At 43.9% G+C, this 25,850-nt stretch overlaps 1 protein-coding gene across 5 annotated transcripts in view; it reads left to right on the forward strand.

Moving 5' to 3' along the window:
* The window catches only part of STARD13 (StAR related lipid transfer domain containing 13), a 382,223-nt gene that overhangs the window by 321,377 nt on the left and 34,996 nt on the right, over positions 1–25,850 (forward strand). For all 5 annotated transcript variants that reach the window (XM_088460227.1, XM_088460230.1, XM_088460229.1 and 2 more), the window contains 2 exons: positions 14,549–14,620; positions 17,441–17,522. In XM_088460227.1, coding sequence (XP_088316353.1) covers positions 14,549–14,620; positions 17,441–17,522 — 154 coding nt within the window. The remainder of the gene's footprint in view (positions 1–14,548; positions 14,621–17,440; positions 17,523–25,850) is intronic.

Here is a 25,850-nt window from a genome sequence, read left to right on the forward strand (position 1 = left end):
ACTATTTCCTCTTGTATTGAATTACACTAACCTAACAAGGACAAAATGTATTTATTCAAAATGTCAGTTGTATATGCAAACTCAAAACATACGTTTAAAATAAGACCAAACATTAGATTTACACAGATTTCAGTTAGTTTTTTCCCATAGCCCACATTTAACATAACATAAATCCCAAACTCAAATCCCAAACCACCAGTACTTGGCAGCCTCAAGCGTAAACTCAGTTTAAATTATATTGTTAGGCAATTATTATATATCAGTTACTATAAAATGTGTTCACTAAATATAATAAATATCAGTACTCTGGTCTGTTATATTTTTTACAGTGTTGCTATCCTCCTATACTGATATAAAATAAGGAGATCCAAAGAACTTTGGGTAATTTCCAGATACCTTTTGTTCCCCTGTCGTTGAAGATCAAAGGAAAGTGACTGATATGAGTTGCCAAAAGCTCTTTCAAATAAGTGGGTTATTGATTAAGAAAGGCATTTAGGCCCAACTCCATTCTGCAAGCAACATAAATGTGTCTGCTATTGAAGCTATCGGTCTGTGTGTGTTCTACATACACAGACCGAGGTTCTCCAATTCCAAGATCTCAAGGTTTGTTGGTATATAGCAAACACACATAATTTACAGTGGAGGAGGGTGCTACTCTAATTCCTTACAATGCAGAACCATATTTATCAAGTTTCAACCCTACACCTGACCCAAGCCCGAGTCCTATACTGTACATGCCTCATGACGTATCTCTGTAGTTTTAATAGCTGACATTTTGACTCCAGCGTTCAATAAACACACGGTGCACTTCACTAGTATTATCCGTACAAAACGCATTGCAGCACAATTTATGGAGCATTTCGCATTTCTCATGTTGTGGCATAACCCATGGGTTACTGTATTCACGTCTTGACCACCTTTCATTTTTATTTTTTTCAAAATAGTTTTTATTGGAGCAATGAACTATGGTTATAGTAATGACAGTCGTTTTTGTACAATGATTACCATAAGGCAAAATAAGTACGAAATAAGCCGAAGACATTATAAACATCTTGATACAATGTAGGTACAATAATTAAACACTTTATGAACATAGAAAAATTTTCCACAACATCATGTCCCACCAGAGACATTAAAGGACTTTAAGAAAAAAAAGAGAGGGTCCAAAACTACAGTCACATAACTCCACCTAGTCATAGAATGATCAGATTTGTACCAGGGGATCATATGACAACATTCGGGTTTTATACCATTGCGTGGTTTGAAAGCAAGTACGAATCTGGACTTTGTAACATCTGGTAAGGAATCAATATAACTTTCCCAAATAATAAAGATTTTTGTAACTCTAGTTTCCTTATCTTTCATTTTTTTAATAATAGTTCAGTGTTTTGTTTTCTTTTTTTAGTTAATATGCAAAATATAAGTTTCCTTTATTTTGCAAATATAACTCATATCCTGATTCTAATCACTGTTTAAAATTGATCTAACTGGTACTTTTCTTGGGTTTCAATGGACCATAAATATGCCTGGCCCCACCGCTGCATCATGCTACCATTCATCATTTGTGAACTCACTATCACAAAAAGTTTTTCTAGTTTTTTTTTTATTTTTTACTATAGTCCAAACCGCTGACACTGAACAGATGACTTGCTGCTGTGGGTCAGGTTTGTGCATAACATTGTGTATGCCAAGCCTGCTGACGATGTAGACCAGGGATTGCCAAAGTGATCAATATTGACTCACTAGGCCTATAAGGCAATTAACGTGGTCGATAAACCCCAGAGGGTTGATTGCGTGTTGGTTAAACTGTTGAGATTGAAAGTTGCCAATTATATAATAAATAAGAAATCCTGCTGGATCCCATTGATAGATTCCTGCTAGATTCCATGGATAAATTCCTGCTGGATCCCATTGATAGATTCCTGCTAGATTCCATGGATAAATTCCTGCTGGATGCCATTGATTGGTCAGGAATCAAAAGTATGTTAAGGATCCCAGACTAGACTGTGCAGAAATAACCAATTTCACTAATAATTAAGACCAGAGGTTACATTTGCCAATAGACTCTGGGGGATGGCACGGAATAGGACATCACGTCCACTGGCATTGCAAATTTTCCCTTGCATCCTAAGCAGGTGCGCGTGGACATTTTCCCTGTCTGCGCTACCGTGACTGGCATATATGTTCGCAGGCTAGCATCGCTGGGACATCGCCAGTAATTGAATTCCCCCCTTTGGGTTAAAGTTGCACATTTAATAAAAGGACGTTCACAAAGTTATACAGTGCATACCCTTACAACTATTATTATTATCTTTTATATGGCGCCACAAGCGTTCCGCAGCGCCTTTCAAAGTACATAAATAAGTGAACTAGAGACCAGTGACTTACAGTACAGTACAATACAATGCAGGACAAGGTATATATACATTGCTGCATTAGTGTTACAAGTGTTAGGTGCCCTAGTGGGGAGTGAGGAGTAGATGAAGTAATAAGTAAGTAGGAGCACAAGAGGGTAGAGGGCCCTGCTCTCGAGAGCTTACATTCTAATGGGGAGGGGCAGACAAACAACTAGATATACTGTATGTCCTGTGTTTTCAAATTGTGGCATAACAGATAATGATGTTGATGCCAGAATGTGGGCCTGGTTTTATATACAAGGCAGCAGAAGTGACTCGCCGCTATTACTGGTACTTTCCTCCACCATAGTGCAGACGGGGTATTGAGGTGGGCTGGCTGATGTAAATAGGGCGATCGTGTCCCCTTTAACAGTTATGTAATGCAAATTGTTTACAGAATGTTTGCTTCCTGTTGATTATCTGAAATCATTATGTATGCTGGAAACGTTCAATTATGACACAATGTTTAGAAAATTTAATCTGTGATAGGAATAACAGAATCCCCTCATTAAGTAGCAAAACAATATGCGCTGGTCTGCCAAGTGGTGTTTTAATTATGTCTTTTGAGTAAAGCAAATTCTCTGAGGCAAGTGATTACATTCTCCATACAGCTATGGAGGGTTATACTCTGTATATTATACACGATGTAATAAGACAGAAGTACATTGTGTCATTTTCAACATCTTTCAGTTTTACTTTGTTGTAACTTTTTAATTTGATAACTGACTTAAACAACTGTGTTATGAACATGGTGAACTGGTTTATTAATAATAATAATAATAATAATAATAATAATAATCTGATACTAAATACAGATGTGTCTTTTTTTAATGTTGCTGTCCCGTGTGACTCAGCCACAGTGTAATTGAAACACACAGAAGTGATAGAACTGCATTGCTAGTGTACACAGGGCCTGATTCAGACCTGCTCGCGAGCGCTATGTGCTCGCAAGCGGGTCGATGGTAGCCCAGTGTGCATGCGCACGACGGAGCCGGCTCCGTTGTGCGCATGCGCGAGACCCAGATAGCGAGGGGCAAACCGTCGCTCCGGGTCTAGTAACAAAGGGGGGCGTGCTGTCGATGTTGAGTGACAGCACGCCCCCTTTGGTGGGCGGGCCAGGGGCGTGGCTGTCCAGAGGGAGGCGTTCCCATGGCCCCACAGACATCACAAGTGACGTCAGTGGGAGAGCTTTCGGCTCTGTTAGAGCCGAAAGCTCTCTGGGGCTTGCGGCAACGAGACCCTACCACAAGGGTCTCGTCGCAAGCCCAATGGTCTTGACCATCGCGACCATCTTCCTGGCTGCTCGCTATAGCTGTGGGTGGTCACCCACAGCTATGCGAGCGGCCAGGAGGCCGCTCTAAAAAAACAGAAAGCCGGTCCTGATTCAGAGCGAGCGCTCTGTCAGAGCGTCCGGCTCTCAATCAGGCCCACTGATCAATGGGATGTGTGACATTTGTACATCTCTGTGTGCGTCTGAGTATAATTCCGTGTAATATGGGCTCTGATATGAGCAGCTGCAGCTTTTCCTCTCGACAAGTTCCATTTGTGCTTTATCTGCGACTTTGTACATGTGTAAAACCAATTCATGTGCAGTTAAAGTCGCAGCCCAGCGTCTCTAGTACAGTGTGAGCGGCTCTTGGTTGTGACTGCAGTGTGACTAAAATGCTAAATGTAAAGAACCATACAGTACACTACTCCTTTCGGAGTGTCTCAATCTCGCTGGGTGTATCGTGCCTTATGGCGTATGGGAACCCATTAAGTGGACACAGGGCCTGATTCAGACATGCTGGCAAGTGCATTGCGCTCACAAGCAGGTCGATGGTGACCCAGTGCGCACGCGCGAGCCCCGTAGCGAGTGAGACCTTCACTCGCTCCGGCGCTTGCAGCAAAACTGGGCGGTTGTCGATGTTGATCAACAGCTCGTCCCGTTTTGTAGGCGGGTAGGGTGGGTGGCTGCACACAAACGGAGGCGTTCCCAAAGGAACGCCTGCCGTTTGTGGGTGGCCCTACTGACATCACTCGGGATGTCAGTAGTGGACTTCTGGCTCTATTAGAGCTGGAAGTCCACTTGGCATTGCGAGTACTGAGACCCTACCTTAGGGTCTCCTCACAATGCCGATGGTCGCGATAATCCTGCCCACTCGCACTAGCTGTGGGTGGGCACCCACAGCTTAGCGAGCGTACAGGAAAAAAAATACTCCCCGCCCTGATTCAGAGCATGCGATCGCAAATAGCGAGCGGCTCTGAATCAGGCCCTTAGACATAATGTAGAGTCTAATGCATCATTTGCTACAATTAAACTCGCATATTGCTCTGTACAGCATGTTTATATAGCTTGTATCCTATGTTCTGCATAGGATACAAATCTTTTGCACTATTTTGTACGTGGCCGCCTGTCAGTGGGGGGGGGGGGAGGATGGTCACCGTGTCCGCAGCCCGCCGCTTTTTTACTATAAATCTCCAAGTGCTGTCCATTGCTCTCTCTCTCTCTCTCTCTCTCTATAATATATATAATTTCTCATCTAGTGACATTGTAAAAACTGCACATATCAGTGCTATGGATGGTTGAGGGAGGGGGGCCCCAAACAGGTATCTTGCCTAGGACCCCATGAGGACTAAATCCGGCCCTGGTTCCATTCAGTGTCATACAGTACATAAATTGCTGGGGTATACTGGTGTTCTGTAGTACATGCTGGCATTTAGGTCTCACTGGCACCTCTAGTGCACTATGTGCAACTGCTTTAAAAAATACACATGCACCGAGGAAAAAAACATAATATATATTCTAAACAAATTCTCTGCCACCCAAATCCTCATTCACCAATTTATTACTAACCTAAGTCTTGGGGTGTGTGGGGGTGGGGTGGGGGTGTATAGGTTGTCCTATCCTTCTGTAAAAATAAAGAGCCTCCAGGGAAGTCTGAACATTGGTCTATCAATCCTGTTTATTATGGTGTAGCTTTCCCATGGTCTGATGTCAGAGTGTGGGAAAGATCCAGAAAAGACGAGATGCCGGAAATCGGGTCTCACTGTTTATTGGGAAGCTCTATGCACCTTCACATTGCACTCCCACAGAAAAGCACCTCTCTAACGTCTAATCCTCACTGTCTAACCATGTACATTTCTAATGTCATAAAAAACGGGCTGTTGTATTTCTCACAATTTGTGCAAAGGTGTAACTGGACTCAGCTTTCCATTGTGAGGATGGCTGGGTATATACCCGATTTCAGCTATTTTAAATTATTATGGGACAGTTTTTAAGGTGATGTAAAGAAAAACTGGGGCAAAGAAAAACTTGTCATTTGTGATGGTCAGTTCTCATAACCCCACTTTTATAAATGTTCCCATTGTACAAACACAGCACCTTGTTAATACGGTGTGTTGTGTACAGGAATATAAATATGCTTCTTAATTACAATACATCCTGCTTGTACCATAGAACGGTCCTTACTTTTCAAATGACTAAAACTTAGAAATAATATTTTAGTGTACATCTGATAGTTCCCATGTCAAGTAGATGTGTTCGGATCGTACTCTAGCACATGTTACCTTGGGGTACAGATGTGTTCTTTTAAATATATCTGCAGTGGAAGTTTTTTCTTCAATAAGAACTGTATGTACTCTCAGATGTTACAAGGACTACCAAGGCCAAGGTATTAAACTGCCGTCTAAGTAAATAAAGGCTAATGAGCTGGCGCACAGGCTTTCCAGCAAAAACATTGGACCAAAAAAGGCTTGCTCAGATTGGCCCAGCTAATTATTGTTAATGTGTTTAGTCAAAACTCAAAGGTCTCAGTTAAACTTGTGTTTATACTGGAAAGTTAGTGCTGTGTCTTACATTCATGTCTCCTACTGTACTTTAAAATGGTATTCCTGCAAGTGAAAATATTACTTGTTACTTTTCTGTGCCTTCTACGATCCCAAGCACGTCTCTATTGTTTTTGTTGGGAAAGAATTGTATAAGATCAGGTTTTTTAAAGCAATTAAAAAGTAGCACAAAAGGAAGGGAAGGCTACTGCATATTACAGAATACAGTCACTGCTGCTTTAGAACCTGGTAAACATCACCGTGTTGCTCTAGTCTACCTTTAACAGGGGGTACTTAAGAATCAATATTGTATAGATGTAGGCAGAGCCGTAACTAGACTCTTTGGTGCCCTGTGCAAAAGAGAGCATTGGCCCCCCGCCACCCCATTTTTTAAATAGGGACATAAGATAGTGCACCTAAAAGCGGACATGACCTCATGGGGAAGGGCCAGGGAAGAGATAGGGGAGGCCAGGAGATGCTGGAGATAAAAGCAGAGGAAGCTACAAGTGAGAATGATAATAAACCGGAAAATTGACATGCCCAAACAACGCCCCCTGCCCTGCGGTGTCCTGTGCCATGGCACTGGTCACACTACCCTAGTTACGGCCCTGGATGTAGGTCACAGTAAAATATGGTTGTGAGTTGTTCTCCAAGCTGTCAGTGAATGCCAGTATCTGCATTAGTATGACTATGTATCACTCAGTTTTACCCTGTACTCAGGGCCGGCAAGAGAAATCACGGGGCCCGGTACACATATATTTTTAGGGCCCCCACACCATCCCAGGTTGATCCCAGGGGGATGGGGGGAGGAAGGAGAGAGATAGAGGCAACTCTTCCGCCTCTCAGCCAATGAGCGGTTCCCACCACTGAAGTCAATGATGAGAACCGCAAAAGTAACCTTAAGTTACCTTTCCGGTTCTCACCATTGAAGTCAATGGTGGGAACCGTTCATTGGCTGAGAGGCCTCTTTCAGCCAATGAACCCTCAGCACCGGGGTTTCCGTAGTGAAACTCCGCCGCTAAGTTTTCATTCGGGAAGTACCATCCTTAAAGGACGGTACTATGTCTGGTGGCTCGCGTATTTGCATTTTTTGTTTGCCAAGACCCCACGAGTTGCCTACTTGGAACGAAGAGAAGCCGAACTTCGCAAAAGAAACGGTGAGTATGTTTTTATTTTTTTTACAGGTACCCTATGGATTCTACTGGACAAGAGGACCGATGGGCTACAGGGATACATAGGTGAGTATGTGAGATAGTGTGTGCATGTGTGTGTGGAATCGGTATGATATCCTGGCGGCTGCATGGCCAGGAGTTCGAATCCCGGTAGCGTCAGCCCGACAAAACAGCAGAGCCCAGCATCAGAAGACCGACAGCACTGGAAATCCCGATCGTTAAAGGTAAGTATCTACTAACCTAACCACCCTAACCCTTCTTAGGGGTGCCTAACTCTAACCTCCCCCCCTGTGCCTAACCCTAACCCCCCCTCTAAGTGCCTAACCCTGACCCTCTCCTTCCCCGCTGCCTAAACCTATGTCCCCCGGGGGGGGTGCCTAACCCTAACCTCCCCCCGGGGGTGCCTAACCCTCCCTCCCCATAGCCTAACCCTCCCGAGGGGGTGCCTGACCCTAAGGTACCCCTGGGAGCCATAAACCTAACCCTCCCCCCGCGGTTGTCCGCTTGCGGCGCCCGGCATTCCTTTGATAGGGATGCCGGTCTCCCAGTGTCGGAAAAATGACAGGCGTCTAGATTTAGACGCCTGTCATTTAACCCTCGCTGGGATAATGCTGTCGGGAAGCCGGCTGTCGGGCTTACGTCAGCCGGCTTCCCGATTGCATCCCGTGTGTGTAAATGTATGTTTAATAAACTTTTACTTTGTACGGTGTGTGTGTCCTGTGTTTATTTTAATATTGCTTTTGCTGTGGTCCTACAGGTAGCAGGAGGCCCGTGATGCCCCGCATGCTGGTACTTGTGGTTCTCCAAGTACCAGCATGCAGGGGAGACTTGCTGGGACCTGCAGTTCCACAGCAAAAGACAATATTTTCAACACTTTCAAATGTACTACACTACATAATCAACACGGCACCCACCGCCCAGGGGTGCCGGGGATAGCTCCGGGCTATCAGCCTAGGCCTGCGGTGCCCTGGAGAGGGGGACCCCTTTATTGGGGTGGTCCCCAGAGATCCCCGCCTGGGCTGACTAGAGGTCAGGGTTAATGCTTTGGCCGAGGGACCCAGTGATTGGGTTCCTCTGGCTGTGGCATTAGCCCCTCACTAGAAAAAGCTTGGTGCTGGTTCTGGTAAATACAGGGCAGCCCTACTAATTTTTTTCCCCTGTATTTCCAGAAACAGAACCGGATCAGAGCCCAGTGCTGGTTGCTCAAAATATGGGGGACCCCTACATTGTTTGTCCCCTGTATTTTGGCAATCAGGGCTGGTTCTGACGGAATCTGTATGAATTACCGTTGGACGCAAGTCCGATGGTTCAAATCCCCACAGCGGCTGGCCGACATGGCTGAAAATCCTGATCGTCCCAAGGTAAGTATTTACTAACCTAACCCCCCCCTCTAACCCTAACCCTCCTTAGGGGTGCCTAACCCTAACGTTCCCCCCAGGGTCTAACCCTAATCCCCCCTCTAAGTGCCTAAATCTAACCCCCCCTTCCCCGCCGTCTAAACCTAAGTCCCCCGGAGTGGTGCCTAACCCTAAGTCCCCCCCCGGGAGCCCTAAACCTAATCCCACCCCCCGCGGCTATCCGCACTCGGCACCCAGCATCACTTCGACCGGGATGCCGGGCGCCGGTCTCCCGGCATCGGTAAAATGACAGGCGTCTAGATTTAGACGCCTGTCATTTAACCCTCGCTGGGATAAAGCATTCGGGAAGCTGGTTGTCGGGATTATGGGCCTGATTCAGAGCCGCTCGTAAGCGGCCGCTCGTTCACTCCGAGCGATGTTTGCACAACTGCGCATGCATATGGGTTGTGTAATACGCATGCGCAAACCAGTCATTGCGGTCGGAAATTGTGTGCTCGCAAAATAGCGAATGCCTGCTAATTTGAGTGACAGAATGAGGCGTTTGTGGGTGGTAACAGGGGAAGGTGCTTGAAAACGGGGAGTGGAGATCCAAACCCAGGCGTGCCAAACGGTCAAAACGGGCGTTTTAAGGGTGTGCATAATTAACAAAGCAGCGTCATCAACCACGTCACTTGGTTGTCTTTTAGCCTGAACTGCTCGCATGATTGCGGTAGGAAAATGCTACCACAAGCACTGCGAGCAGTTCATACGCCTTTCGATGTACTCAATTAATCTAATAAATAGCGGAGATGACGTAGGATGCGAGCGGCCAGGGGGCGTTTTTTTTAAAATAGCGAGCGCATGTTTCGTTCGCTCATTCAGACATAGAGGCGTCAACAGACCGCAAAGAGTGAGCGCTCTATTTAAATATCCGGCCCCTTTTTCTGAACGAGCGAGCGCAAATAGCGTCCGGCTCTGAATCAGGCCCTATGTCCACCGGCTTCACGACTGCATACCGGTTCTGACTAGCCCAGTGCTGGTTGTGCTTTAATACGCCGTTTGTCCCCGCATTTTGCACAACCAGCACTGGATCACTAAGCCCACGGCTGGTTGCTCTTTTGAAGGGGGCACACTTTTTTTTTTTTCACAGGTTATTAATTTTTATAGGCATAGATGTGTCTTCATGATTGCAGCACGGATCTCCGTGATGCATGCCTGCAAGCATCGTATGCGGATCCGAACGACATATCGTACAGACATAAACACTGTACGATATGCAGCCGGATCGTGTACGAGATTGGCTGTAGGCAATATCTGAAGATGCGATGTAAGACCCACGCGGACGCGAATCGGCATCGTGATTGTGAATGGACACTGACGATTTGGACATATTTTACACGATCTGTCGTTCCGATGCGTCGGAATCAGGTAAATGGTATAAAACATCGTCTAGTGTGTATGCACCTTTACTTGCAACGGCCATTCTGAGCAACTATGGGGTTTCTCGGAGGTCCGGTGATGCTACCGATGTTACCAACGTTTGTGTGAGAATCCAGCGATGGGTGTCTCTTTACAAAAGACAGTGCTGCAACATTTTCATAACTTCTCAGATCCACTGCGTAAGAAGACGCAGCACCGATGGCCTTTGCATCTAACTCTGATTCAGGCACTATTTGATGTGTAGTTTCACCTTTATAACAAGTTAACAACCTAATAATAATAACATGCACTGAGTTTTATCTGTACATAATCAATATTATGTAACTTTTTTAAAATTTTACAGAAACATGGGACATATAAAGATAAATGCTAACGCTACATAAAATCAATTAAAAATCATTAAGCTCAGTACAGTGGCGTCCCTCCCCGTGGTGACACCCGGTGCGGATAGGATTGTAATGTGCGCAGCAAAGCTGTTTTAGTCACTCTGGGGGTCCCGGAGATGCGCACTGCCCCCGGGGACCAGACTATGTACAGTGCCGGCTCCCTCACTGTGGGCTTGATTCAGAGCCGGACACTCTGACCAGAGCGCTCGCTCTGAATCAGGGCCCTCCTACCTAAAAATGGAGCAGCCTCTTGGACGCTCGCATAGCTGTGGCTTACCACCCACAGCTTATGCGAGCGTCCATGATGATGGTCGCGATGGTCAAGACCATCGCGACCATCGAGCTTGCAACGAGACCCTGCGGTAGGGTCTCGTTGCCGCAAGCCCTTGAGTGATTTTGGCTTTATCAGAGCCAAAATCACTCCCACTGACATCACTAGTGATGTCAGTGGGGTCGGACCCAGACGGTAGGCGTTCCCATGGGAGCGCCTCCCTCTGGCAGCCACGCCCCCGGCACACCCACCAAAGGGGGCGTGCTGTCAGTCACCATGGACAGCATGCCCCCTTTGGTGCGAGACCCAGAGCAACAGCTTGGCTGTGGCTATGCGGTCGACGGACGCTCGCAAGCGGGTCTGAATTAGGCCCTGTGTCAGGAGTGTTGCACGTAATGCTACAGTTCAGCACCCGGCTCATGTCACTGAGGAGTCGGCACTTTGGTGTCACCCGTCGGCGGGTGACACCCGGGTGCGGCCCGCACCCCTATTGTGACGCCACTGGCTCAGTAGTCCAGTTTATTAGAATAATGCCTATAACAAACAGGACGTCTGAAATCCTCTCTTGAAACAACAGAAACACTCTGTTGCTGCCAGTTGATACTGTATGATGTGAACAATTACCCTTCCTTAACAACATCTATAATTATGGAAACAATCCGTACAGGCCACAGGTTATTTCCATGGTTACCAGTTTTGCTAGGGAAGGTCAGTTATTCACATGGCATCAACAGAGTGTTTTTATGTTTGCAAAAGGCAATTTCAGTTCAACTTCAAGTACCTGGGGTTAATGCTTTAGTACCCGGCATGAATGTTCTAATTAGGCACATTTATGGCTGCAATCCTTTTTAAGATAGAAGTTCACTCTGGAAAATAATATATTTGTAATGTAGTGAGTGTTGCCTGCTACCAGGCCCGTAACTAGGGTGGTGTGACCTGTGCCATGGCACCGCAGGGCAGGGGGAGCTGGTCGGGCATGTTGATATTCTGTTTATTATAATTTTCATTTGTAGCTTCCTCTTCTTTTATCCCCAGCATCTCCTGGCCTCCCCTATCTCTTCCCTGGCCCTTCCCCATGAGACCATGGCCCTTTTCGGGTGCGCATCTGATGTCCCTATTGAAAAATTGTGTGGGGGGGGGGGAAGAGTGCCAATGCTCTTTCTGGCACAGGGCACTGAAAAATCTAGTTAGGGCTCTGCCTACTACACATGACAACCACTTCATATTACAATTGAAGTAAGTGGTAAAATGGCTATGAATAGACATTATGATGTTTTATGAGCACCAAACATTTTGGGGTTGACGTATCAAGAATTGAAATGAGTGGATAAATCGACCAGTGGACAGTGGAGAAGTTGCCCATAGCAACCAACCAGCTTTTACCTATCATTTTATAGAATGTACTTGATAAATGCTACAGTACATCTAAGCAGAATGGTTGATATGAACTCCACTGGTCCACGTCTTTACTTTTTTCACCGTATAACAAAAAGTCACATATTGTACCAGAGGATGCAATGGGCTCATATATTTTTAGCTTGTTTTGGGACCTCAAGTGCTGTCAAGGAACAGTGAGAAACTCCTAATGCAACTTCTAGTAAGGACCAATCAAAAACAGCCAAATAACCACCTTTTGCTGGCTCATACTTTGCTGGCCCCAGGCATTAATTCTTGTTGCAGTGTAGATTACACGGGTGCTCTTTAAGATAGAATTTTTTTTAAAGTGATATACCTCTGCATGATCAGTGGGTGTTGGAGAATTATTTACTTTTTCGTAGAGATTATACAGGTGCATGGACAGAAATCTGGGATTGTGCAACTAAATGTACAACACATATACAGGGTATTGGTGGGAATCAAACTCAGGACCTCAGTGCGGTGAGACAACAATGCTAACCACTATACCAATCATGTGGCCTGATTCAGCTTGGATGGATTGCAGTTGCTCAAACACACACAATCGGCCGCTTGTTGCGTACTGCTCATGCGTATGCATCTCAGTGCGTGACTGCAGTGACTACGCAGACCCAGTGATTGACAGGAAGTGCCATTTGTGGGTGGTGACAGGGGCGTGGTCGAAGAAATGCAGGCGTGTCAGTGCGTTTCTATGCCGTTGCAGGGGCGTGCATAAATTAGCCACTGCGATGCCCTACGCATACTGAGGCCTCATAGCGTGCGCTGACGTTAGCAATTTCTGAGTAAGGTCTGACTTTGTGCAAGTGTGCGTGAGGCTGCGATGGTACACGATTGTACCGATGGTTTTGCAGTCTTGCTAAACATTACGGATGTGTGTAAGGTAAAGTGGGCGTCCTCATGCAGTGCTAGCGATCGCAATGGATTAGCATACTATCGCAGTTGAGCTGCGTGCATAATTGCTATTGCATTCGCAGTTGTGATCCGTAATGAATCAGGCCCATGGTACAAGTTCTTGACGGGGTAATTCTAGTAAAAAATTGTGTTAATATTATTGTGCTGGGTGCTACAATTTACAGCAGAGGTTCCCAAACTCCTCCATTACAGTCCAGGTTTTAAGGATATCCATGCTTGAGCACAGGTGACTTAATGAGTACCTCAGTCAATTTGTTTTAATTATCTAGACTCAGTCAATGCATACTTGCCTACCTTTATATTTCTGTTCCCGGGAGAGAAAGACAAGCAGGAGGGTGGCGACGCGGGCGGGGCTTGACGAGGTGCCTTATTAAGCCCCGTCCCTCATGGCAAAGTGACACTATTGGATGAAATTTAAATAGGGGGCGGGACCAAATTACGCAAATCACAAAGAATCTCATCATTAAGCCTCGCCCTCTGCATGGAGACTCGCAATCGCCATGGAAATTCTCTCCATTCTCTCCACTTCACTAGGAAGTGGGCAGAATGCAGGAGAAGTGCCTACCCTTCCTGGGATGCGGGGGGTTACCTGAAAAATCGGGAGCCTCCCGCGAATTCCGGGAGGGTAGGCATGTATGAGTCAATGATATCCTTAAAACCTGGACTGTAATGGCTGAGTCTGGGAAACTCTGATTTACAAGATTTACAATCACTGAAGCATAATGTGGTCTTCGCTGATGGTTTTCATGGTTGAAGGTGAAGGTGAGCCTTCAGCAGACAGTTTCAGGCAGAATTTATATTCCAAGCATCAGGAGCTGTTTCACAAACTTGCAGTAGCCAGCATTGGGATTTTAAATGGGCAAAATAATTTTTAAAGAATTCCTGGACCAATCAATTTTGCAGATGTTGGGGGATTAATATCTACTTTCTGTTCACAAATGTAAATGCTCCTACCTTCTCTTATTCAATCCATTTTGCCCTTGAATCTTTTACACTTATCATCTATTAATTCTGCTGACAATACTGCCCCCTGTGTTAAAGGTATTGAATAGTGCACTTAGAACAGACTTTACTTCGTTGGTCATTGTAGACTAGAGTTTTATTTCATAGTGTTTTGGTTTATTGGATCTCAGTAATATACCTGGTATCTTCTTTTGGTAAAATATGCATACTGTACATCTCTCAATAGGTTTGATTATATATGAGCCACAGTAATTCTTAATCCTACTACAGGATCTTTACCATTAGTGTACTGTCTCCCTGCACATTTATGTTACTAGGAGCCTGGAATATTTTCTTTTCCAGGTTACAGACATCCCTGTACATGAGTATTACAGATGATCTTTGAAGTACCATAGTCATAAAACATGAATGCCCAGGCCATACATTTATTTTCTGCTCTTATTTTTAGAACTCGAGGCGAAAGAAGCATGCGAGTGGTTACGGGCTGCTGGATTTCCTCAGTACGCACAGCTTTATGAAGGTAATGGCACCAGCTCCTCTATGGAATTTACCATGCATTTCATCCATGACATCACACTGTTCCATCTCACTGTACACCCATGGAAGGCTGATTTTATGAGCTTCAAAACCATAATTATGCCAGCCGCTAAAAACATAGGAAGCCTGAGGACAGAGGATCCCATTCATCAAGACCACCCAGTCTTTGATACAGTAGTAATCGTGTATATGTAGTAATAATATTTATGTAATAATTAAAATAATTAAGCAGTCGCAATCTATGTCTGCAGGATAAACCTGTGCTTTCAGAATTGCACAGCAGGGAATCAATTAACAGATTACCGTAAAGAAAGGCTCATGCTATAGACTACAAAGGTGTCTGATTAACCTATTGTTACTGGGCTTGGTGTGCGAATAATCTATTTCTGCAGAATTATGTTACTGATGGGCAGCTAAAGCTGATTGATGGCTACACTACACCCTACTGTCATTTACATACACCCATATCTATGTCTGAAGGTGCTCACACACTGTCATTTTCATTGGGCAATTTTGTAATTTGTAATCAGATTATATGCATTGAGATCCAGTTCCAATGGTTTAAGCGGGTGTTCCCAAGGAAATTTGTTGATACAGTATATGACCTCTATTACAGCATATGAGCATGGTCATCATTCAGCCAGGAAGTGCATGCCTGCAGTGAGTCCCCAGTCCCTCTGTGTGTGGCAGCATTACTCTCTGATCTGGTTGTACAGTGTTTGTCACAGACAAAATCATTGAGAGTATGTATTAAACCTTGTAAAGAGGACAGGTGGAGAAGTTGCCCATAGCAACCAGATTTTAGCTATACACTTGGATTTCGGCTAAAAGCAGCACAAGCATTGACTCAGTTGTGTACCTTCCACATAAACGATAAAGCACTCTAATTAGTTGCAAAGAGAGAAATGTATGGAAATGTATGCAACCTTCTAAACCAATGATAGGCAACCTGATACAGTTTGAAGGCCGCACTGGGCAGCCCACTAACCATCAAAGGGGCTGTACATTATTCCTAATCTCGGTAGCAAATTAAATTAATACTAGTAATTAATGTAATCAATGATAGAGGCACCTATCTGTAATAACAAACATTCTAAGTTATAACAAATAATTATGAGAACAAAGTAGGATGTAGATGGAGGCTAATAATGAGGGGCTTGGAGGACCACCGACAAGGTTAAAATGCAAGTGTTGGTGTCGGCAGTATAAGTAAAGCAGCATTTTTACAGTTATACGGTCGACATGGTTAAAATGCTTTAAGATGCATTGTATCATTGTCCGCATAGTGCTGCCCACATAGTCCCACTTATCTGCTGATTGTCTACATAATGTTGTTGACATGCTGAACACATCCCAAACTGACGGGTGGGCCCCCAAAGATAGCTGTAGAAAAGGGCCACAGTATGAAATACAAATCAACGATCGCTATAGCCCATGGCGTCAAAATCCTTTCTGTGCAAACTCAGTGCTATAAAGTATGATGGAAAACAAAAGCGAGCTTGGGTTGTACGTTCCCAATAACTTGGCGAGAGGTACATGTTGTTTGTTACAAAATACTTGAAGCATGAGGCTTACTGCTCATATTAATACACTTGGGGAGGGAAGGTGCTGTATGTTCTAATGGATTGTTCTAAAAGTAATCCAAAATGTGTACCAATTAAGTGTGCTTATTGTGTGGAATAAGGATTTGTGGCTGGGGTTCTTACTGTTCTCTCTAAACCACCATTGGCCAGAACAGCTACACTGAAATAAATGTATAAAAAAATTATTATGTAATGTAACCTTCCTTGTATGAAATATCCTTTTGTAACAGACTAAAATATGTATGTAAATTGTTTTAATTAAATGTAAACCATGTATTACAATCATAGTCATACATTTCTGCTATATATTGTTGATTAATGCACAGTGTTTGATGCAGAGTGATCAATACGTGTGATTATGCAGCATACCGGGCATGGATTCACACTGCCCAGATAGTGAACACATGTATATGCAGAACCCCACGCATTTCACACATATCCTCTATATCCTCTATCCGGAGAGATGAAGCTGCGATGAGAAGGGTGTTCTCAGCTAGACAAGATTCAGTAAGGGAGCGTCAGCGCTTGTGTGGCCAATGCAGGCCAGGACTCCACTGTATATACTGTACATCTGTTAGTAGGCATAGCTTTTGCACCTGCCACAGAGCAGGTGTAAGTACACCCTGAGGATGAAGGCTTGTAGTAAAGTAGACACGTGCTGCCGATGCAGACACATATGCACTTCAGGTTGTGCGTAAATGCACAATTTCTCTCTGCACTTTTCTTTTGCATAATTTACACCAGTGGCGGCTCCAGAGATGGGGCTGCAGCACAGTCCAAAATTCAAATAGGGGAGCCACACCAACTGCCACTCCAAACGCTGCCAATCATCAGTGGCCAGGACTCACTGGCAGTTGGTGTTGCTCCCCTAATTGAATTTTGGACCGTGCTGGAGCCGCCACTGATTTACACCCATTTTGCTACCAGCTCAGCATCAGACTCTATAAATGTGGGCAGCTCAGCAATAGAGCTGGATGCTAATTTATAGTGAATGCAATAATTCAGAAACATGCACCCGTTACCAATTTTTGGATTTTTTTTTCGTTGGGTTTATTTTGTGAGTATTGTTAGCCATGTTATACTCACTTTATTTGTTACAGCAATAAAAATAAATCCCTTTCCATAAAAGATTAAATGAGCGTCACCTTGTTCTGCAATGTAGAGCTCTGACTTGGAGCACTGGGATTCACACTGACACAAATTATCATTTCTCTTTCCAGATTCTCAGTTTCCAATCGACATTGCATCTGTGAAACGGGATCATGATTTCCTTGATAGAGACCATGTAGAACCACTTTGCAGGTAGGAAACACTCTGCCGATGCTCTGAAGTATATTTATTTGTTGTGCACACGTTTGCTGGACTTCTGTTTTTACATGGTTGATGTGTCTGCATGCATTGTATAGAAATGATCTAATCCGTTCCATCTCTGGCGCCTGTGTTCTGACAAGTTGTACTAATATAATATAAAGTTTTACTCTAAGCACAAACATAAAATGCACCTGGGAAGAAATTAGCATTGTGCGAGTTGGCCGCCATCTCTGCACAGGTAGCCAATGCGCCTCCCTCCCCCTGCAAAGAACGTGAGCCAGGTGCGGCAGGAATATGTCAGGAGGTGTGGCTTCAGTGTGAGTGCAGAAGGAGGGCGGTAATTAGGCGGCGACCATGCAAGCGCACAAAACTGCTCGGTCTTGTGAGAGTGCCGTGGTCGTATGTCCCAGCGTGTGGATGGAGATGGCATAATTTTGATCCGATATTTTGCACTCAGCATGGAATGGATACAAGTCTAGATACTAATGATGGCAGTTGCGGGATCGATGTCCATATGCAGACACATGGATCAATGACATACAATGATGGGATTCTCACATTGGCATAAGGTAGCAAGTAGCCTGCGCCCGTATGGAAAAGTAGACGCATACAAAGAGAATTATTGTAACTTTTTTTTAAGTCTACACTAATACCCCTTTCACACTGCCAGCAATAACCCGGGTTATTCTATGTGAACACGCAGCAACCCAGGTTAGTGTGCAGTGTGAAAGGACCCAGTTGAAATAACCCGTGTCATGTGACCCGGCTTGGCACGTGACAGCGGTGACGTCATCGTCCCATCAATAAGATGGGTCGGGCCACCAGTCTGAAAGGAGTCTCAGCCAGGTCGCACGTACCCATGTACAAAATCCAGGCTGCGACTCTGCATTGCAGTGGGAGAGCGGTATTAATATCATATTAGCAGCTTTCCCCTTCGCAGCAGCAGTAGTTAAACCGCATTTGTATATATCAGTGTGCCTTAGACGTGTTTGGCGTCATCTTCTCGCAACTTGCACCAGGGGTTGAGTACCGCAAGCAATTCCCCTCCAAACAGGCACATTTGCACCTTGTAGGAAACATATCGCATGGACATGTTCTTACTGTGGCTGCAACTACACGCTCCCTGCAATCCCCATCTAGGCTCCCTCGGTGCAGGGAGATGGGGCAGAGTTACCAGGAATAATAATGTACATTGCGAAGAGACTTACTTACATAATATAAATAAAAGAGCAAGTTGCGGGCGAAAGAAACTGCAACTCTGAATACAGTCCTGAATGTAAAAGGTTGTGGAAGAGATGTATCAAACTGGATAAAGTACCAATCAAGTTTCTAATGCTGGGTACACACCTGGTAGATCTATCTGCCGACCCACCAGCAGACAGATCTGCTATACACACTGTACACAATTACCGATAGGCCGCTCAATGTGTCTGTGCTGACATCACAACTGGACGTGCATTTGAATTTGCCCGCCCAGTTGTGATGTCAATCACCGGCAGTCCCTGCAGCAAGTGTACGGGCGACCCATTGACCGCCCATAAACTTGCTGTTGATGTATCGGGCATCGGCTATGCTGCAGGTTCAATGGCATATGTCTGTGAATGACATTGTTCACAAACATATCGTCTGTACACACCGCCAATCTGCAAACGAATTATATCGTCCGTTCGATAGAATGGATTATATATCGTCCAGTGTGTACTCAGCTTAACTGTCATTTTAAAGGCTGTGTACCAACCAATCAGCTTCTAACTACAATTTTAGAGGCTGTGGGGTAGATGTACTAAGCCTCTGAGAGAGTTAAAGTGGAGAGAGATAAAGGTACCAACCAATCAACTCCTAACTGCAGAGGCACTTTAAGTGAGGAGGGGGCCCGTGTGCAGGCTCCGATTGGGCCCCCCTCCTCTCCAGTAGACTATGGCATTGTGCCAGAGTCTACTGCGCATGCGCAGGTCTCCGGGAACATGGCGTCCGCGCTGTGTTCCCAGGACATCTCTACTGCACATGCGCAAATTACCGGGGAAATGGCCATGGGCCATGGCCATGCAGCCAGCGCCAGGCCGACGGAGAGGTGAGTATATTTAATTGGGTGCAGGGTGTTTGGTGTGTGGGCCCCCTGGACCCACCTTGCACCCATTATAAATACGCCCCTGCCTAACTGTCATTTTTGTACACAGCCTGTAAAATTACCGTTAAGAGCTGATTGGTTGGTACTTGTTCTCTCTCCACTTTATCACTTTCCAAGACTTAGTACATATTCCCCAGTGTTTGAAAAATGACAGTTAGGACATACTTTCCTACCTTTAGCAATAGCGCACGCAGGGAGGATTTCTGAATACCCAGAAATCTCCCGACAGACGCATGAGCAGACGCCATGTTATTAAGCTCCACCCCCTTGTGGAAAATGCCATGATTTGCGGGTCAATCGGGAAGAGGCAGAGTATATGTGTGTGATGAGTGTATATATAATATTATAAACATGCAAGTGTGTGTGTATGTATATCAGTGTGTGTAAACATTCAAGTGTGTATATAATTATATGTATATCAGTGTGTGTGTGTATATATATATATATATATATATAAAATACTGTATATAATCCCGCGTTTGCCCCCTGGAGAAGCCCAGACAGGAGATTCAGGTGGGCAGTGACGAAGATGGGGACAAACTATCAATAGGCCCCACCCACTCACTGCACAATGCCTTGAATTGTGCATAATTGAATATATGGGGTGGTGCGTATAAAATGACACATGTATCATACAATTATGTCATTAGGCCCCGCCCCCTCCAGGTAAGATGTTCCCCATTCTGCCCACTTCTCTAGGGACTGGGCGGGATGCGGGAGAATTGCGTACTCTTCCGGGGGTGCGGGGTTATACCTGAAAAATTGGGAGCCTACCACAGGTACCGGAAAAGTAGGAAAGTATGAATTAGGAGCTGATTGGTGAGTACTTCTCTCTCCACTTTATCTCTCTTTAAGCTTTGATAAATCTCCCCATGTATCTCTCTCCAGTTTATCTCTCTCCAAGCTTTGATAAAGAAGCCTAAAGCCTGGGTACACACTAGGTCGACGGTGCCGACTTGTCTGACAATTGGTAAGAGTATGCACATTTACCAATCGCCTGCCCTATGTGCCGGGCTTGACAGCTCAACTGGGCAGGCATTTAAATTTGCCCACCCAGTTGAGCTGTCAATCACCGCCGGGTCCCTGCAGCATGCGATTGGCAGGTCGCCCGTACACACCAGCAAATGTGCCATCTGTATAGCAGATCGGATCTGTCTGTGATCAACGTCGTTCACAGACATATCCGCTGTACACACCCGGCGATGAACTAAAGATATATCGCCTGTTCAATGGACAAGGCGATACATCTATCAGAGTGTACCCAGCTAAACATGGGTCCTGCTCTTCCAAGAGGTCATAGCTAATGTGGCAGGTCAGGAATGGATACCTTATTTGAGATTAGGCATTGGTAGTGAACAGGCGAATTAGAGGAAGTGGTGGCAATGAGTAACGTATGCCTGGCAGGGGTGGGCATACATAAAAGCAGGAGATGTTTGGAAGTAAGCTCTGCCAGCCCACCATTTACAGATTACAGTACATTATGGGAGAAGAAGTATGGTGGTGTTTTCTGGGTCCATGCTATATTGTGAATTGTGATGTTGTTTAAAAAAATAAAAAAAAGGAAAAATAATATGGATGGATATGTTAATATGATAAAAAAAAAAGAAAGAAAGAAAATATAGAGAAGAGATTTGTTCCGGATGTTCTGTTGCAGCCTGTGTTCCTGCTAACGAGAGAGGGCTTATTGGTTTTCCAGGCTGGGGGGTGAGGCTATGCAGTAATATTAGAGGGAACCCTGGTAAGAGGCTGGGGAAGCGATTCAGGAGGAGTTCAATGTCCATGTTTTTTGGGTTATTATTAGACCCCAATTTTGGTTTGTCACCAGGATGGGGTGTCAGCTGGTCAATTAATTGGGCACTGTCCATGTGACCCTTGGATTTGTTGGACTAGCTGGCATAATATAGGTGGGTGCATGATATACCCTTCCCATGAAGAGTTTACAATTCAATATTTGAAATAAACATATATCGGCCATATTTTCTCCACTGCTAGTTGTCATGTATATTGTTATTCGAGAGGTTAATGACTGGGTGAAATAGGCAGATTGTGCCCTTGCTTAAGGACAAACAGTCATATTGCAGTATGTGGGGGCACCATTACAGGCACAGATATAGCAGTATGTGGGAGCACCATCACAGGCACAAATATAGCAGTATGTGGGGGTACCATTACAGGCACAGATATAGCAGTATGTGGGGGCACCATTACAGGCACAGATATAGCAGTATGTGGGGGCACCATTACAGGCACAGATATAGCAGTATGTGGGGGTACCATTACAGGCACAGATATAGCAGTATGTGGGGGTACCATTACAGGCACAGATATAGCAGTATGTGGGGGCACCATTACAGGCACAGATATAGCAGTATGTGGGGGCACCATTACAGGCACAGATATAGCAGTATGTGGGGGCACCATTACAGGCACAGATATAGCAGTATGTGGGGGCACCATTACAGGCACAGATATAGCAGTATGTGGGGGCACCATTACAGGCACAGATATAGCAGTATGTGAGGGCACCATTACAGGAACAGGTATACTGACTGTTATTACATTTCAGAAACCAAAACCAATGCAAACTGCACCTTTCCCTTTTAATTGCACAAATAATTGCAAAGGATGACTTGAATTGCTTGCAAAGAGCACCCATATCTACCGCACATTCTGCAGCAATACAATGCTGTGATTATTATGTATGTACAAAATGTTCTTGTGCTCTTCAGTAAAAAGGTTATATTTTGTGTTACATAGCCTATAATGAGTCTTTAATTCTGCCATTTTGCATTAAATGACAGCTGAATAAATACTGATTTAGTAGCCTTTGTTGCATGCGGCCTTTTTACCAAAGCAGATAAGTATTTTCTGTCATCTCTTAATAGACCTTAGGGCCAGCATTAACATACAAAGATATTATTAGATTATCCTTAAACACTTAATTAGCGATAAAGATGCAATTTAAGAATTCCAAAATCCAGTTAGACCTATTTATGATATATAACAATGTAGTATAACTTTACTAGGGCTTATTTACCTATATATATATTTATTTATTTTTTACTTGGAGGATGTTGAATTAATTTATAGCTCACCAATAAATAAATCTATGCATAAACATATTAAGAAGATATGCCGTATCTTCAGATGCCTCAGTAAAGTGATGGGATAAGTGTGATAATTCACTTCAGGCACTTGTTGCAATTGACAAGGACATTAGCAATCTTAATTACTTCTTTGTTATTCAGAGAGCCCAGACGTTGATAGAGGTTGTGTTTTATAACTACGTTGTGATCTAGGCTGTCCTGGATCTAAATGACAGTGATATCTAACTATAAAATGCTTATGGTGATGAGTATGTAGTAATAAACAATATATATGGAACTTTAATTAAAATCAAAGCTCAATGAAGATTAAAAAAAAAAAAAAACCACATTATAATAAAATACAAATAAATCATTATTCATTCACAATTCAATGAACACTCTGCAGTATAGATAATTCCTCTTCCACTCTACAGCATGGATAACTCCTTTTTCTGGAATTTTTTCCCTGTGGTTAATTGCCATTCATCAAGGAGCAAGGACACCATTTGAAATGTTGGGCCCTGGTATAAAGAGTGGGAGTAGCCACAATCTTGTGTTTGTGTCTGTGGTCACTGCAGTTGAGACTTTTGGGGTCCCTTTCACTGTTGCTGCATTGCTTATGGGAGTGTGGCAACACCACTTTACGGTGTGATTGTTATGCTTTGGCAGAACCAGGCCCTAGCACTGTACCCCCCTTTTCTTGAGGCTTTTGGTAAGAAATAACCAGATCCATGCATCGGAAGGTGCAACATTTTGCTCCCCCTTTAGTTGCCAACGTCGGGATGCTCTAAACCATGCACTTTACCCATATAGGCAGTCACATCAGTGCAAAACAGATGCATGACGTCACAATACGCCATTTGCCCTGCAGTAATTTACGTAATTTATGTATATTGGCATCTTCATAAATGCCCCACTATAATACCACTTAAGATTATAAAAATGTGTACCTTATTTTGGTTCACTATGGGAGGAATTGTTTTTCTTTTTATGCCTGGGAGCCGGATTATTGCTTATGTAAGGTCACCTAAGTCTATTGCCCCTATCAATTATCCTGTGCAATGTATGTGACTGTATATGTATATATGTTTTATTTAGGCTGGGAGGTAGTAGGGGTTATATTTCTGATATATGTTTCCTTGCTGAGGGGGAAGGGTTTTTGATTTAATTATTCTGGAGGCCTGTTTGCGAGCTGGGGTTGGCTTCCACTAGCTTAAGGCGATCTAGTCTATTGCCCCTGTTTTATTTTATTTATTTATTTATTTATTTTTTTTAAGTATTGGGGGGGGGGGATTTAGGTATTTAGTTAGGTTAGATTAGTTAGTAATGGGATAGGGGATTAGGTGATCCAAGTATACCTAGTTGGGGTTAGGTCATACAGGGTGGGGGGTTTAAGGGAGGTTTGATTTGGGATTTTCTGGAGGGGTTTATGTAATATTTAAGTTTGTTTACATTTAAATGTTGGCGGGTATGGAAGTGTTTTTCTTTTTTTTTTTAAAAAGATTACTGTATATTTTATTTTGATGTGAAATTTTTGAATTCTATCTACTGTCTCGATAGTATGTCTGTTTTATATAGGCTATCCCATATAGCTTTAGATCAAGTGGGCCCAGATGGCGCCTATGGGTCCGCGTTACATTATCCGTACGTTTGGAGATAGCTATGGTCTATATTTTTGATGTCTACCACGATCTGTTATTTCCATTCTTATCACTTTCTCTGGTTATTATTATGTGATCTAAATTTTATGCCTGCCGATACTATTATATTGACATTTTTATTATTTTGTTTGGGTGTGTCTAAAAATCTTAATAAAAATGATAAGATTTAAAAAAAAAAGATTATAAAAATGTTTTCAGAGACATGAGCTGTTCAGATTTCATCACATATAAAAGGTTATTTTATATGTGCAGTTGCTCAGACTCATTACAGACTTTGGGCCTGATTCAGAGCCGGACGCAATTAGCGCTCGCTCGTCCTGAAAATAGGGGTGGCTATTCAAATGAACCGTTCGCTGTTTGCGGTCTGTTCACGCCTCTAGGTCTGAACGAGCGTACAAAACTTGCGGTCGTTTTTTGGGAAACTACGCCCCCTGGCCGCTTGCATCCTACCTCATGTCCGCTATTTATTAGATTAATCGAGTACATCGAACAGGGTATGAGCTGCTCGCTATTCTTGTGGTTGGTGTTTGCTACCACAATTTTGCGAGCAGTTCAGGCTAAAAAAAAACCCAGTGACGTGGTCAATGACGCTGCTGTTTTAATTATGCACACCCATAAAACGCCTGTTTTGACCTTTAAGCACGCCTGCGATCGGATCTCCATTCCCCGTTTTCAAGCTCCTTCCCCTGTTACCACCCACATACGCCTCATCCTGTCACTCCAATTATCAGGCATTCGCTATTTTGCGAGCACATGAATTTCGGCCGCACTGACTGGTTCGCGCATGCGTATAACGATCCGTACGCATGCGCAGTAGGGCAAACATTGCTCGGAGCGAACGAGCTACCGCTTACGAGTGGCTCTGAATCAGGCCCTTTGTTCTCATGTCAGATTTTGGCTGTACTTCCTCTTGAAGCCTAATGCAGATATTTCACTTTATCCAAGCAAGGACCATTGCAGATTAATCAGCGGCATTATCATGAGATTAGATTCTTTAGTGCAGAATTACTCAGATCAAGTTTTTATTTAAACATATATTGACAATAAAAATAAAATATAATAATCTGTAGGATATTTTACTTTAAGAATAAATAGTACCACCCAATGATCAGATAATGGTAAACCAATTGGCAAGCTGTAATTCTCATGTTTTATTTTACACAACATACTGTAGCACATTTTCAGAATGTCAGCGCCTCTAAAACCAATTGATAGAAACATTAGTCTGGTATAAATGACACCAAACCCTTTTCCTCATTGCTGAATTCCCAATATTGTCAAATGACAAGACCTGCCATTTTTTTTTTTAAAGGGACCTCTATTCTCAAAACGCTAGTTGCCCTTTTGAAAAATTTCACTGATAATAATCACAAATATATATGTAAAGGTTTCCTTATTGTAACAGAAGCTTAAATGCCTCACTTTGTATTTTTAGTGACATGTA

The sequence above is a fragment of the Taudactylus pleione genome, unplaced genomic scaffold (genome assembly GCF_031769625.1).
Source record: "Taudactylus pleione unplaced genomic scaffold, aTauple2 ptg000043l, whole genome shotgun sequence".
Lineage (NCBI taxonomy): Eukaryota > Metazoa > Chordata > Amphibia > Anura > Myobatrachidae > Taudactylus > Taudactylus pleione.